At 56.3% G+C, this 15,691-nt stretch overlaps 1 protein-coding gene across 3 annotated transcripts in view; it reads right to left on the minus strand.

Annotated features, from left to right (window-relative positions):
* The window catches only part of SLC12A5 (solute carrier family 12 member 5), a 35,768-nt gene that overhangs the window by 16,037 nt on the left and 4,040 nt on the right, over positions 1–15,691 (minus strand). Inside the window, exons 1-8 of one of the 3 annotated variants that reach the window (XM_045833055.1) lie at positions 11,896–12,012; positions 6,234–6,328; positions 5,754–5,885; positions 5,260–5,406; positions 4,386–4,440; positions 3,759–3,889; positions 1,303–1,544; positions 320–531 (exon numbers count right to left, since the gene is read on the minus strand). In XM_045833055.1, coding sequence (XP_045689011.1) covers positions 320–531; positions 1,303–1,544; positions 3,759–3,889; positions 4,386–4,440; positions 5,260–5,406; positions 5,754–5,885; positions 6,234–6,328; positions 11,896–11,947 — 1,066 coding nt within the window. In that variant the 5' untranslated portion in view covers positions 11,948–12,012. Of the gene's footprint in view, positions 1–319; positions 532–1,302; positions 1,545–3,758; positions 3,890–4,385; positions 4,441–5,259; positions 5,407–5,753; positions 5,886–6,233; positions 6,329–11,895; positions 12,013–12,182; positions 12,297–15,691 lie in introns of those variants that run through there. The other 2 variants (XM_045833054.1, XM_045833053.1) reach the window with 2 other exon arrangements.

A 15,691-nucleotide genomic window follows, 5' to 3' on the forward strand; every position in this document is an offset into this window, starting at 1 on the left:
GGGTCTGCCTTTAGACTCCTTGAAGCCAAGGCCTAGGAGTCCTTTAAGTTGCATTCCTGGGTGTTAGCACAGTGCTAGGAACTTAGTAGGTGCTTGTCAAACTAATGGCTTTCTTTTATATTAGATGATGAGATCCTCAAAGGCTCCTTTTCATCTCTACCCCTCCATGACCCCAAGAACAGAACATGGCACAGAGTAGGTGATCAGTTAAAACTGATTGAATTTAACTGAATCCCAAGTAGAGTCCCTTAATCCTAACTGTGTAACCCAGGATCCCTGCAGTGGTCCCTGGGCACCAGCCCTCGTCCCTCCCCCAGACCTTTGATGAGGCCACTGGCAGCACCAGGAATGCCCTGGATCTCCGTGACATTGTTTCGGGTGAAGTACTCGTCACAGGTGGCATTGAGAAAGCGAGAGGAACAGAAAAGGCCCCAGAGCCGTGTGGTCACCGTCTCATTTCCTTCCCAAGCCAGCTTGGCACAGACATCAAAGCCGTGGCGAGACAGTGTGCGGTTCCCCAGGAGGCAGATCCTAGGGAGAGAAACAAGGGAGGAGGATGGCGAGGGACATACCCTTGCCCTGACTTCACAGGAGCACCGGCAGGGGAGCCCTAAAAATCACAGATGCCAGGGCCTCATATCCAGAGATTCTTATTTAATTGGGATGGAGCCCAGAATCCACGGTCGTTGTTTTCTTTCAAAGCTCCCCCACCCCCCCAAGTAATTCCAATATGCAGCCACCGCGGCAAACCACCGCTGCGAACCACCGCTTTAGCGCAATGCTGTGTTTCAGCACCATGGACAGCCGTCTCCATGCGCCTCCCTTCTGGGCAGTGATGGGACGGCAGGGGACTCTGCCCTAGGGAGAAAGGCAGGACCAACAGAGATCTGAGCTTCTAGACCTTCTCTTCTGTGCGCTTTCTCACGACAGAAAAGGTGTTTGACACTAAGTGGTTGCCCCATTCCAGGAGGCTGTCCCCTGATCCCCAAAATGTTTCTCCAACACCGTGTTTTTCCTTCCAGAAATCATTCCACTTGCTTCTTCCTCAGTTCACCCCCACCAGTGAGCATCTGGCTCTCACAAGGGGAACTGTGCCCACCTCCAGAAACATGACCCCACCCTGAATAGGCTGATCCCAAACCAGGGGAGGTTTTCCTCTCCCCAGGGAGGTCGCTCTGAATCCACGACCCCTTGGATTCCGAGAGATGGGAAGGAGGGGTTGGCAGACACCAGTGTGCGGACCCTGAAACTGGGCCAGGGAGCAGGAGGACGACGCCTTGGGCTCAGAGCAGCAGCACTTACGGGAAATTGGGCGGGTCAAAGGCAGATTTGATGACCCCAGCATAGATGGCCAGGATGGAGAGGATGACACAACCCAGGAAGACAAGGGCAAACTTGTTGACATACTTGACACCCACAAATACCACGGTGGCCATGCAGGTGAGCACACAGGTGCCATACACACGCATGTTGTTCAACATGGCTGCTGCTTCCCCGCTGGCATCTTCTGCCTTAAAAATGGCCATAGCTGGGAAGAGGTAAGCCTGTGGGAAAGGGACAAGGAGGTCATGTAAGTCACTCAGTAAGAACCAACTGAGAATCACCCCAAGAAAATAACCTGAACTGCAGGCAGGGCTTTGGAGAAGCAAATTTACAGGAGTGCAAGACTAGAAATGATGTCCAATGAGAGGGGAATGGTTGAGAAAACCATGGGCTAGCCTGCGAGGACTATGGCACAGTCATTAAAAATGACACTGCAGCCCTGGCTGGTGTAGATCAGTGGATTGAGCGTGGGCTTCGAACCAAAGCATCGCAGGTTCGATTCCCAGTCAGGGCACATGCCTGGGTTGCAGGACACGGCCCCTAGCAACCGCACACTGATGTTTCTCTCTCTCTTTCTTTTTCTTTCCCTTCCCTCTCTAAAAATAAATAAAATCTTTTAAAAAAATGACAATGCAGAGATGTTAGGAGCACTTTTAACTTCTATTATTTTTGCTATCACATATAATTCTTAATGCTTATTTATTATTTTTATTATTTCTAATAGAAAGACAGAAATAAACTAGATAGTCATCATTAGAAAATTGGGTGAATAAATTATGATATTCCCACATAGACCATGGAAATTCTGCACCTGGCATAAAATTGGAAAAATATCAAAGAATGTAAAAAAAAACCAACAGTCACTCAACAATAGCACTTCAGAAGGATAAACAGATTTATATGAACTGACTCAAAAAGCTATCCATGTTATATTAGGTAAAAATAATCACATTTTTAATGTGTTTGTAATGTCATTTTTGTAAATATTTATGCATACTGATATGTAAACATACACACATATATGCACAATGATGTCTGTGGGTGTAGGTACATCAAAATGTTAACAGTAGTTTTTTCTGAATGGTAAAAATATGAAGAATCTTTTTTTTCACATTTGTATTTTCTATATAATTTCTCTACTAAATATTAATATATTTATATTCTTACAGAATGTATGTTCATTTGTAAATTATACTTACAAAGAGAATTTTGAATTTTTTAGGGAAATCTGTACAGTTATAGTTTATAAGGACAGAATACAATATCACATAGAAAAAACTGGAAAGAAATACACCCAAATGTTGATTTTCTTTGAGTAACTGTCATTTCTTTTTTTACTTTCTTTGATATTTTTCCAATTTTATGCAAGGGGCAGAATTGCTTTTATAATAATTTTTAAATGATTTCGCTTTCTAAATGTCATAAAGGTCTATTATTATTCTCTCATAATGTGGCTCCTGGGGTCTTTAATTCCCCGTCCATTGTACTCCCCCACTCTGCCCCCACACCAGCAGCTGTGACATCTTGCAGTCCTGGTTTTCCAAAGCCGTGGGGTAGAGCGGACAGGCACTGGCTTTGGGGTCAGAAACACAAGCGTTCACACCCTTTCCACACGTTCATACTCCTTCCTTAAATTTTCTGAGTCTTACTTCCTTCGTCTGTAAAATGGGGTGTCTTCTAACTTGTGGGAAAGTCAGGGATAAAATAAAATGGCACATTGCAGGCCTTAGGGCCTGGATAAAGTAGGGGCTTGGGAAATGTCAGCCCCACTTTCTATGTAACAAGAGACCCTCCCCAGCTCCCACGCCATCCTGGAGGGGCAGGAAGAACAGAGAGGAAGTCGGCAGCCATCCCCTTCAAACTGCGCCTGGAGACCCGAGCACTCACCATCACTGCCCCCAACAGATCTCTTTACTCGGCTCCCTCGCTGCCTCCTCTCCTGCTGCCACCTGCCTGCCATCAGCCCGCTACGGTGCCCGTCCAAGAGGACTTACACAGGCCCCGGCACATGGTCGGCAGCCACAGAATGGTTGCGACTGGGGGCACGGCTATTATTATTTCTCCATGCTTTTACTCTTCTCAACCCACCTCTGCACTTGGTCGCCGAGTGACCTTGAGCAAGTCATTTCACCTCTCTGAGCTTCTCATTGGTACAATGGGCATAATAATACTTAAACTTCATGAGGACTCAAGAAAATGACTGTGAAGCACTTGGAACTCTGCTGAGAGCACAGTGGGTGCCTGATAAATGGCAGCTGTGTGTGTTACATAATTATTGCATCTCGGCTCCCCGACTAGACTGTGAATTCTTTAAAGACAGAACCCTGTCTGATTTCCCTTTGGCCTCGCTGCGTGGCCTGTAGGAGGCGTCTGGGGAGCATTGGTTAACTGACTGACAGCCTAGGGCCCCACACCTCCTCCTCGGCCCCTCTCACCAGCAGGATTTCGATGGTGCCCAGGATGTACATGGCGCCAGCAAAGGTAGTGCCCAGGTAGAAGCAGAGGCCCACGGCGCCCCCAAACTCTGGGCCCAGAGACCTGGAAATCATGTAGTAGGAGCCACCAGCTGCAGAAAGAACCTAGTATCAGCGAGAGGTTCAAGGGCCACTGGGCTGTGGTTGGGGCTGAGTGGGGCTCAGGGATAGAGGCACGGAGGGGATAGTTCAGGGCCTCATGGGCCTTACAGGCTGCAGCCCTAGGACTGGTGGGAAAACCAGTTAGCCACTCTCCGTGGGTTTTGCAGCACTAATTACCATATTGCTAATCACCACTCTAAAGAGGTCACAGCTCAGAAAATGGGATGATGGAGGGGAGGATCTCAGGCAAAAGGAGAGCTTGCATTGCCCTATCCAGCACCATCAGCTGCCCCCTCATCTCCCCTTCAATAGAACTGTCCCCACCTACCCCACAAACATCATGGCCCAGTCTCCAGTCCTGCTACACAGCCTCTCTTGGGTCCTGATGGCCCCCAAAGCCCTGGGCACTATCCCTCCTTCCAATGATCCAGGCCCCCCTCCCAACCATCCAGGCCCCATCTGCTCCAAGAAGCCCCCGTCACATACCAGGCACAACACCGTTGGTTGCAATTGCACTCATGGAGATGGCCGTGAGCATCGTCTGTGAGGACAGAAGTCATCAGAGTGGCGGCTGGAGTGGGGGCCACAGCAGCCTGGGTGGGGGCCAGGCCTTATGGCCCATAAATACCCGCCAAACCCACAAGTCCTCTTCCACTGAGCTTCTCCCTGGTCCTGTTCCAACTTCTACTGCTGCCAAGTCCTTCTTGTCAAGAAAAGCTCTTATTCACCATTCAATGGACCTAGCACAGGCTACAGCATCAGAGAACTCTGGAAATCCCAGCCTGGCCTCTGACCAGCTGTCTGGCCTGAGACAAGTCACTTCGCTCTCTAAGCCTCAGTTTCCTCCTCTACAGAGTAGGGTACCAGCTTCAGCACTGGCTCCCCCCCATGCACAGGTGGCTCAGGGTCGGGTGTCAAAAAAACAGAACTGTGATGGTAGGTAGGGGTCTATGAATATTGGATATTTTAGAGAGGACAGGAAGAATTCTGTTACAAAGCCATTTGCGACACATAATCCCATGTTTTATGTATCTGGACCTACCAAAACGTTAATTATTGCGGGATTATGGGTGAACTGTCTTTCTTTCTGTGCACTTGTCTTTTGCATCAATGAATCTGCATTACTTGTGTAATTACACACAAACACACACACATCCAGGTGAAAACTGGTTACTGGCCGTCGTCAGGGACCAGCCTGTGAGAGGCGGGCAGGACCGGTCAGACCTCATTTACTCTCAAAGATCATATGCAGTGGTTCCTATAAAAAGCTCAGGTCTCATGCTTCCCCCTCTCCCTCCCACCCCCAGGTCCCGGCTCAGCCCAGCTGCCAGAGGGTGGCAGAGGGGAGGGTGTCACTCACACAGGAGCAGCAGATGAACACCATACAGAAGGATTCCATGATGCCTGCAATGCCCACCACCCAGGTGAGCCGCAGGAAGAGGATGACACCAAAGATGTTCTGCAGGCACGGCAGGTACACGCCCATGAAGGTGCCCATGCGTGGGGCCTGCAGGGAGGCCGGCGTCGGTTTCTGCAGTCCCTGACCACCACGAAACCCCGAGGCCCACCCCTTCTCACCTGTTCCTTCATCCCCCACTTTCCGATTCTCTCCATCCCCCTCCCTTCAACCCTCTTCCCTCTGATTCTTACCCTCCACCCTCCCCCATCTCCCAGCCTTACACCTGCATCGGCCCTCCTGCAAACCACCCCTCCCTCCTCCCTTCCATCTCTAACCCTCATCTCCCATCCCTTCCGCTGCCTCTGCCCCCAGCTCCCATCGCTCTGCCTCCATCGTGCATCCCTCCATCTGAACCTACTTTTCCTCCCCGATCTTTTCTCCCCCATGGCCCTCACCTGCACTGGCTTCTTTCTTCCCCCCTCATTGTTCTCTGCCTCTTCGTGCTCCCTACTTCCCTGGGGCAGGTTGGTGTAGTTGGCCAGGCCACTGAGCAGGGAGGACACCATGGGGCTGGTGTCCATCTCCTCCTGTGGAGGGAGGCGGCAGCGTTAGGACACTGAGGCCTAGGGGAGGGGGCGGGGTGAGCTAGACAGTAGGAGGCAGAGAGGTACGGGGACAAGGAAGGCAAACCACTGAGGCTGGGGTGAGATGAAGATGGAGGAAGAGTAGACAAGAGAACAGGGAAAGAGAATGGCAGGATGGGAAGACAACGTGGCAGGGATAAAGGGAAGGAGAAGGAGATGGGGGAGGCCCAGGAAAGAAGGTGGACCTGACCGAAAGATGGAAGGGAGGGAGGGCACTGCTCCCTAGAGAGGAACGGTGGGCCTGGAGAATGGGGAGATGCGGGTGGGGGCCCAACACCCCAGGCAACCCACCTCAAACAGGGCCATGTTCTTGCCATCGTACTCCTTCCCCTTCTCTGTGTCAGTGCTGTTGATGAAGGGGCTGCTCTCCTTGGGGTTGCCATCACCTGAAAAGGCAGAGGAGTCGGGGTTCTGGCACCAACTGGCTGGCATCCGCCTGCCTGGGCCAGTGCAGCTGGGTGGCCACTGAACTCCCTGACCCTCGTTTTGCACTTTGAAACCGTGGAGCTAATACCACCTCCCTTGCAGAATTTTAGTTGACAACACATATATAAAGAGCCCAGTGTGCTCCTTGGCACACACTGGGTGTTTAACAAACATGTGGGTGCTTCCTTACTCTTGGGGGTCCACTTCATTCATTAGGGCACCCTAGGCTCTCCAGAATGCTGTCCTTGACTGTAACTGGGCCCATCCTGGTGTTTTGGAGTGGAAGCGTGTTCTTTCCTGGGGCACGGGGGTGACGGGGGGGAGGGACACAAAGAACTCTACAGCCTGAGGTCTCAAGGGTACTCCACCCATTAGAAACGTGACCCCCTTTGGCACCTCCTATGCCCCTCATTTGTCTCCAATCAACACGCATTTGCTGGATGTCTGCCACACGCCAATGTCAGCACAGGGATGGAGGGAGCGTAAACCGCAGCATTAAGACACCATTCCTGCCCTCGGGAAACCCATGGGTGAGGGAGATGAACCAGTAACCAGGAACTTCCAGCCCAGAGTGGTGAGTTCTGTGGTAGAAGATGAATGAGGGGCCGTAGGAACACAGGAAAAGCACTCGGCCCAGCCCGAGAGGTCAGGGAAGGCTTCCCAGAGGAAGTGACGTGTCAGCTGAGAACCGAAGGATGAGTAAGAGCTAGACGGGGAGGGAGGCGGGAGGGTGCTCCAGGCAGAGAGAACAGCGGAACAGTGTGTTCAGTGGCCCAGAGGTGAGCATGAGCAGAGTGGGCCAGAGGAGCCGAAAGAAGTTTGATCTGGTGGGAGCCTGAGGAAGGAGCGCGGGGATGGGTGGGCCTGGAGGATGCGGCGTGGCAGGTGAAAAGATGAACCCGGTCCAGCAAATGCGGGCTGGGTCCGTACGCAGTGAGCAGGCCGTGCTGAAGACTTGGACCCCATCCAGAGGACGATGGGAAGTCATTGAAGAGTTTCAGGCAAAGAAGTGCCGTGAACAGACTTGGATTTTAGAATAATCACTCTGACCTTTGGATACAGAACACAGACGCTAGTTAGGGACTTTCGGTAATCCAGGTGGAGCCGATGGCCCAGACCTGAGCCGTGCAGGACAACGGACAGACTCGGGAGTGATTGGCACATATCTCCATGCCAGATGTTTGGGGACGGGGAGAGGAGGAATCCGGAATAATGCATGCGGTTTCTAGCGTGGATAAATGGGTGGGTCATGACCCTATTCAACAAATAAAAAAGGGGGGTTGGCGGGAGGTGCTGAACTTGACCGAGGCACCGAGGATACTCAGCTGAGTAAGTCTAGAAGCCACTGGGCTGTGCAGATCCGCCTGAGACCCAGGAAAGAGTCTGGGCAGGAGAGAGAGAGAGGGAGTGACCCATTTTTTAAAGAGTGTGTAGTGGGAAGCCATGTGTCTGGATGAGATCACCCAAAGAGAGAGTCTCTTCGGCATCAAGGAGGGGGTCTTTTCGGGGGATCCAGGGGGCTGCACTGACACATTCCCTTCCCTCCAGCCACCCCTGCCCTCAGGGCTGAACCCTGACAAGCGGCAGTGTCTCTCTGGACCCTGCAGAACCTCGCCAACGGTCCAAGGCCAACTGCAGCCGAGGCTCTACGTACGTATTCTGACTTTCCTGTCTCCTCATCTCCTGAATTCTCTCTCTCTCTCTCTCTCCAAAGCACCCCCACCCTGTCTTTCCCACTTCCCGGAAACTAGTCTCCCAGCCACAGTCCATTCCCAGGGAATGACCCGTTATAAAGCCAATCTCGTCCTGACTCAAAACTGCAAAGGGGAGAAGACATGATGCCTCACTGCTCAAAGGAAACGCACCCCCTACTGTCTCCTGCCACCCCCTCCACCTCCTCCGTCTGTCCCTCAAGCCAGGTACTGCCGGCCCTCAAGTGTGTGTGTGGGGGGGGGGCACCACATGCTCTCCCTTCCCTCACGTATGTAAGTCCCTGAGGGTAGCAGACCTGCCCTCCCGGGGGGGAACCTGGTGCTCAGGGGAAAGGCTTCGGAAGCAAAGGTCCCCAGGCTCCCTCCCCGACCCCACGGGTCTCAGAAGAGCTGTCTGGGGCCAGAGAGCAGGGGAAGCAAAAGTGAGACGGTTTCCTCCTCCCTTTAAAATGCTGACCGGGTGCCTCGTGTTCTCACCTCACTGCGACAGGAACTAGTTTGGGGTTGAGAAGGGATGCGATAAGAACAAATTTTTAGTGGTTAAAAAAAAAAAAGGCTGGAATCAAAATTTAGGTTTCAGTCCCAGTTTCAGGGGCTGTGCGGACACGTTGGCCAAGGCACTTAAACTGTAAGCCTCGATTTCCTCCTTTGCGAAGGATGATGACCGTGCTTAACTGAGAAGAGGGCCGCTGGGATTGAGGGAAATGATGCCCACGGTGTGTGCCTGGCACACAGGGGAACGCATTGCTGCAGCAATTACTATCACGGTTGTCATTAACATGCGTGCTGCCCCACCCGGCCCTGGGTCCCCATTCCACACCCCTCCCCGGCCGTAAGATTCAGGGGTCCTGTGTCCTGTGGGACTGGGTTCCTCTCCCCGCAGCGTCTGCTCCCCGGACCGGGACTGCCAAACACGAGAGGCCCCATCTTGTCAGCCCTTCGCACCCTCTTCCAAACCCCTCCTCCTCCTTCGTGGGGACCCGGGACACGTGCGGGGCAGAAAGGGGGCGTCCAGGCTGGAGACTCCGCAACTAGGTAGCCTCGTACCGGTTTCCAAGGCGACCACGCGGGGCCCAGAGCGCAGCGCAGGGCCGGCCACGCGCCCGCAACCGCTTATGTAACGCGGCGCGCAGCGCGGAGCTAGACTTCAGGCAGGATCTCGGCCAGGAGATGAGCGCAGGGGAGGGGGCGGCTTGGTAGGCTTGTTCTGGGTCCTGTCTCTCCACTAGCTGACTGCGCGGGACCCCGGGCTACCGGCCGCGTCTGCCAGAGCAGAGATTGTCCTCTCCCTGAAACGCCAGGCGCACCGGTTGGGAGAGGCGGGGGGCGAGTGAGCTTCAGGAGTTCTCAAAGGGGCCGGACTAGGAAGGGGGAACTCGGCCCGATTCCCCAGAGCCCGGAGTCGGGGCGGTCCGGGAGCGCCGAGTGGCGCGCGCAGGAGAGGCAGGACCAGACTGAGGCTGAGCCCTCCCCGCCCCCGCCCCCGCCCCCTGGGAGCTCTCAGCCCGAATCGGCTTTCAATTAAGCTGCCGCGGCCAGAGCTCCGGAGGTGGAAACAGGCGAGCTGCGCGGGCTAAGGAGCCTCCTCCCCAGGGGTTTGGGGCCAGGCCTGTGGCCAGGCCTGGGGGAATCCCCAAGCCAGACTGGGGTAGTTGGGGAGGACGTCAGACCCCAGGAAGAAAGGAGACCTGGAGGCCAGAGACAATATCCTTGGGTTCTTCTTTAGTTCAGAGAAGAACCCTATTACTCCGGCCCTTCCCTTCTCCCCGAGGTCAGCACCCAGGCTCCCCACACCCACACCCACACCCCTAAGAACTTAGGGTCAGAGAGCCAGGGACTCTGGTCTGATGGTCCCTCTTTGCTCTTCCCTCAAACCCAGCAGGTCCTTAAAGCCCCCAACCACCATCAAAAGTTGCCACTGGGCGGTCTCCTCTCTCTGGGACCTAAAACGCCTGACCCAGGTTCACACCACTCCAGTGTCAGGCCCTGGACACTGTGAATAGAGAGAAGGTCTCCACAAGGGCCCCCGACACCCAGAGTCTAGAAGCTAAGGGGGAGGCTGTGGAACTGAAGGGAATTCCTAATTCGACTTCTGCTCCGCACACGTAGGTGCCTCTTTTCTAGGCCTCTTGAGACCCCATGGAAACCCCAAGGCCTAGCAGGACACCAGCCCTGGGGATAGGACCGTACCCCTTGTCAGGCTGAGCCACTGTCTTCAGAGTAGAGACATCTGAAGGGGGTCCCAGATGGAAACGACCCCCTTGGTTCCCTGGGAACCACGTTGGGATGCCTGGTGCTGCGGCAGACTCCACTTAACCAAACCCCTCCCCCCCCCACCGCCGAAGCCTGCTGGGGAAGGGGGCGGCTTCTGGATGAGACAACCCCAGTGTCACTGGATAGGTGGACGAGCCCGTCGTTAATACCCCTGTGTACCGCTCAGACCCAGGAAGGGAGAGCGGTTCTCAGACAAAGGATCGGGAACCCTGGTGTCCCCAGCCTTCCCAAACGGCCACTTGGCTCTGACTCCCATTGACGATACAGAGTACAGAGGACTTCAATTCAAGACGTCCAGTCCCTGAAGACCTGCTCTTTCAGCCCTTGGGACCTTTTGGCCATCCCCTGGGGAGGTCTGCAAGTCCCGGCCCAGAGAGGGCCAAGCAATGCCCAAGGGAGCGTTGGAAGGCACTGAGCGCAGACAGCCGGAGCGGGAGGCGCGCTAGTGCGCAAGGGACGCAGCGCTGCCGGAGGGTGGGGGGGGTGGGGGCGGCTGACAGCCGTGATGGATGGCTGAGACCGCTGGGGGGCGGCGGGGGGCCTGGGAGCGCGAGGGGGTGGCTGGCCCCTAAGACCTCAGAGCAGGGAAACCGCGGAGGAAGGCGGGGGAGAGCCGGAGCAACGAGAGGACTTGTTCCCAGCCCATCGGCTCCTAGCGAGTCTCCGCACCCACCGCAGCGCGTCCGCAGTGCCCGCGCCGCTGCGCTGGGGATTCAGTAGCTGGAACCCTATTCCTGAGGCCTTACTGAGGAAGCCAGCAGAACTAGCTAGAAAGACTCCCCGCTGCCCCTCCCTGGAAACCTCACTGCCACCCCAGGGTCCTGAGAGGAAAGGAAAAGAGGGAAGAAAGGAGGCTGGTTTTGCTTCCCGTCCTGAATAGGAACCCACGGAGGCGCGCGCGCGAGAGGCAGATTCCGCAAAGTAGAGCTGAAAATCTCCGGGGGAGGTACCCTTCGTTCTGAGCTCGGACCTCAGGCCGCTCTGGGGGAGGGGGCCCGGATGGCACCCACTGTCCCCTCACGGAGACACCGCAGCCCGGACGGGGGCCGTCATACGGCTCCAACCCCTCGCGGGTGCCTTCCCCCCACCTTCCAGCTGGAAGTCTCGGAGCGAGGGACTGCAGCAGACTGCGCCCCCCAGCCCCCGAGCCTCCAGTCAACACTCTGCGCCAGGACACCGGGGTCCCTTATCCGGGAAAGGAGCCCTCCTTCCGCCCGTCGAGCTCCACGTCAGCCCGTTCCACCTCTTCCGTACCCTTCCCACCGCCTCCCCCGCTCGGGGAACCCACGTCTGCTCCCCGGGCAGTGGGCAACGGCAACCCCTCGTCCCCCAGCCCTGGCCCGGGCGCGGCGCATTCCAGAACCTCGGACAGCGCCTGGCGCATTCCAATGGAGCGAGGCTCCAGGCCGCCGCGGGCGCCCACCGCCCCGGTCTTTCCCAGCCCCTGCTCCGAAGGAGGCGGCCCCTGCTCTGCCTCGAACCCCAGAGCCGCCTCCTCGCCTCGCCGCCCCCTCCCTCGCCGCCCCCGGACCTCCGCTCACCGGGGTTGGCTCCCCCATCGCCGTCCTCGCAGTCAGTCAGGTTGTTGAGCATGGTGGCCGCGCCGCGCCGGGCCGGGGATGGCCGCGCCGCCCGCCTTGCCCGCGCCCCTCTGCCCGCCTTCTCCGCTCGCTCGCTCTCTCTCGCTCGCTCGCTCTCGCCCTCCGCTCCACAGAGGAAGAAGCTGCAGTGCCCGCCCGCCCGCCCGCCCGGCGCACACACACACTCGCACACGGACACACGCTCACACCCGCGCGCGCCCCCTCTCAGCCGCGGCGCTGCTGCTCACCTCATCCCGTATGCAGGAGGCGTGAGCCACCGGCGGGGTTTGGGAGGGGGGAGCGCCGGGGGAGGGAGCAGAGAGGACGAGGGGCGGGCAGAGCTCGCCCGGAGGCCCCCTCACACCAAAAACGAGCGCTGGCACGAGTGGGCTAGAGAGGGTGCTGCAGGGCAAGGGGGACGGGGGCCTCGCCTCCTTTGGGCAGACACGGCTCCGCCTGCCCCCCACTCTCCCGCGCAGGCGGGGCCGGCACGTGGGCAGGTGCCATCCCGCGCCCTAAAAATAACGGCAGGGAACTAGGTCGCGGCCGCGGGGAGTCGGCCCCGCAGCGGCTGCTTGGCTGGGGGTCTGGGTGACCCCTAGGGGGAAGATGAGATGGCGAGGGTGGGGCCGCATGGAATATGGGTCCCTGGAGAGCCTGTCTGCAAAGCAGGGAAGGCCAGCTCTGAAGACGGATGGAGAGCCAGACCGTCTCCCGTATGGCTGTTCAAGAGGTTGGCGCCGGGGGTGTGGAGAGGCCGGAGGCCGGAGCCCTTAACGGAAGCACTGTGCTGCCCCCATGGGCGGGGGCGAGGGGGTTCAATGTCACTGGGCTGAACTATCTGGCTCATCCCATCTTAACACTGAAGGAGTGGAGCCTGGGGACTGGCGATGAACCTTCTCACTGTGCTTAGACTGACAACAGTCCTAGCATTTCACCCCCAAGAGAAGTCCCCGGAGCCCACACAGGGGCCCTCTGTCTGCGGAGGGGCCCTGGGAAGGAGACATGGCGAAGAGGACAGGCAGCAGCAGTGAGGTTCCAGGGAGCAGCGAGTCCCCACCAGGGACAGTGCCGGCTTTAGGGAAGGCAGGCCAGTCAGAGGCAAGCTGGGGACGGAGTGGGGGAGGGGGGAATGAGGCCGCCTGTCCGTTTGGGACCAGATTTCCTCCTGGGGCAGGAGTGTCTAATCTCCTAATCCAGGATTGCTTTCTGAGGATTCCAGAGCTCGCACGCTGTCTGTGTTCCTCTCCCTCCCTGGACACAGGTCCCCCGGAAGCTTGATTGTTCTGGGGGCCCTCCGCACCCCTAGACCTAGGCCCAGGGTGGAGACATCTCAAAAAGCAGCCTCAGAGGGCTGGGCCCTTTGAGTCTCCGGAAGATCTAAACATCAAAGGGAGAGAACAGATTAAGGGGAGATGCTTTTCGGACTCTCCCTAGATAGCCCCCAACACTAGCTTTCTGAGTTCCAGAAGAGTTCCAGAGCTGGGGAGGATGGCATCAAGCAGCTTGTCTAACACACAGCTTTCATTTCACAGATGAGAAAGGTAAGGCCCCGGAGGAGAGATAAAGGACTGAGTGCGGACACGATGCCAGTGAGTGGCAGCACTTGGGCTAGGGCCCGGGTTGCTTCATTCCAGTTTAGGGCTGTGCTCCTCCACATGCCCTCTTTCTAAACTGACCCTGCCTCCACTAGACAGGGCCGCTGATTCTTGGCTACTGACAAAGAGGAACAGGGACTGGGTCTAAAACGAGCTTTCTCCCTTTTCTTGTGCTCAGGCATCTGAGTTACCAGACTGGAGGGGCCTCTTCACTTGCAAGTGAGGGTGGGCCCTGAAGACCTTCAGGGGCCCTAAAAGGCCATGCATATGACTAGGGAGTCGGTTCCAGACTGGGACTTTTCAGAACCATGGACAGGGGCCGCCGCTCTTATTCCCCTGTACACATTGATTGGTCAGTGGCATCAGGTTGAGTCAATGACAGTTTTGGGCAACTGACTGACAGCGACCTCTGAGGGATCCACAAATAATGTGTCACCGCCAATGGGTTCTGTGGATGCTGAACAGACTGGAGGGTGAAGAGCAAGCTATTCAGACAGGTGTGAAAATTGGTCTTGGCTTTCCCGGGGGGGTGGGGGGCGGGTATATCTTTTTAAATGAAATAAGTGTGGGTTGGTGACAGGGGTTAAAAGGAGAGCAGGCGGGTAGGCCAGTGCTCAAGAACTTCTCAACACTCCACTACACACACCATCAGCAGCAGCTGCATTACGGGTTTCCACTACTCTGTAGAGATAGGTAACATCGTAAACAGGTAGTATGCTGGCCTGGGATAGGCTGTGGAATAAACGCTGGGATTTTTTCCCAGCAACCCCAGGTCTGGGATGTCCTCCTGGGGGTATGGCCCTTCATCTGTGGCCCAGAGCCCTGGCCTCTCAGGGACCCAGCCCATCCACGGGGAAAACCTAGATCCCCCGGGAGTGTGGGCAGGAGGGACTCCTCTTCCCCTGGGTATCCCATCTGTCCACCTTCACCAGAGCTCCTAACTCACAAGGCTTCTGGAATTCAGGAAAGAATGCCGCCCTCCTGTCCTCTGCTCCAAAACTCTGCGTATCCCCAGGTAAGGCTGAGGTCCTCCCTCAAGGATTCAGGATCTCCATCTTTAAAATGAGAAAGGGCGAGGCTGCATAGTCTATGGGATTTCTTCCTCTTAGTGCTCTCTCTGTTTACCTCAGACGAATGCTACGAAGCCCTTCCTAAGGAGTCCAGACCGAGTCAGGTCACAGCCCCAAGGTCAGACCCCAGCCCTGCAACTCACATGCCCCCACCTTTCCGGGAGACTGGTCCCTATTCAGGCCTCAGGCCAATGCTCTGCAGCGAAGCTCTGAGAAAACACATTGCAGGCACCTCAGGCATTGCCAGCTTGGCCTTGGCCAGCGAAGTCACCAGCAAGGCTTCCCTCAGCGCTGAGCCCCAGGAGCATGGCTGCCAGCTCAGCACCCCATCCCCACCCAGAGCCCTAGGAAGGTCTAGGGAGAGGGGAACCCTCTCACGAAAGCAACACAAGATGCAGGGCTGAGCAGGGTCCTATTCTGAACTCTGAGTCTCCAAAACTATCCCCTCTCCCACCTTATGCTTCTCAAAAAAAAATAAATAAAAAAAGTTCAGGGAAGCTGCCTCCTAAGTATCAGGATTTGGGAACTGGAAGCGATTTTTATAAATTATTTTTATCTCTCCCCATTTGTGGGGAAGTTGGTCTAGAAATAGCAAGGTGCGAATTTTCTTCATGGGGTGAACTTGTGGCAGACGGGGAGCTCGAGTCCGGCTCCCCGACCTCTAGCCCAGGGCCCCATTCACTGAACCGGAATGAGGGGCTGTTTGGAGGAAGCTGGCGCCGCCTGACTGGGTCTCCCTTCCATAGGAGGCAGGCATAGTGTTCCTCCTAGTGACTCAGTCCCTATCCACCCTTATCTCCATACCATTACCCTACCACCTGACCCACCCACCCCCAGCTCTGACCTCATGGAGCCAAGGCCTTGAACTCCCTCCTTCGCTCTTCTCGCCCCACCTGCACGCCCCGTTCTCCAGACCCAAAATCCTCGCAGAGAATTGATGAGTGAGTCCAGCACACAGCACACCCCACACACAGGGCTCGCCGCAGAGCACGTCAACCACCATCGTCTCCGTGGCAACCAGGGGCTTAATTAACAGGCTGCAGCCCTGTCACCATGACAATGGCACCCCCAACAGCCCCCTGTTCCCCT

Source organism: Phyllostomus hastatus, unplaced genomic scaffold (genome assembly GCF_019186645.2).
Source record: "Phyllostomus hastatus isolate PE091 unplaced genomic scaffold, TTU_PhHast_1.1 phas_contig_17, whole genome shotgun sequence".
In the NCBI taxonomy this organism is placed as follows: domain Eukaryota; kingdom Metazoa; phylum Chordata; class Mammalia; order Chiroptera; family Phyllostomidae; genus Phyllostomus; species Phyllostomus hastatus.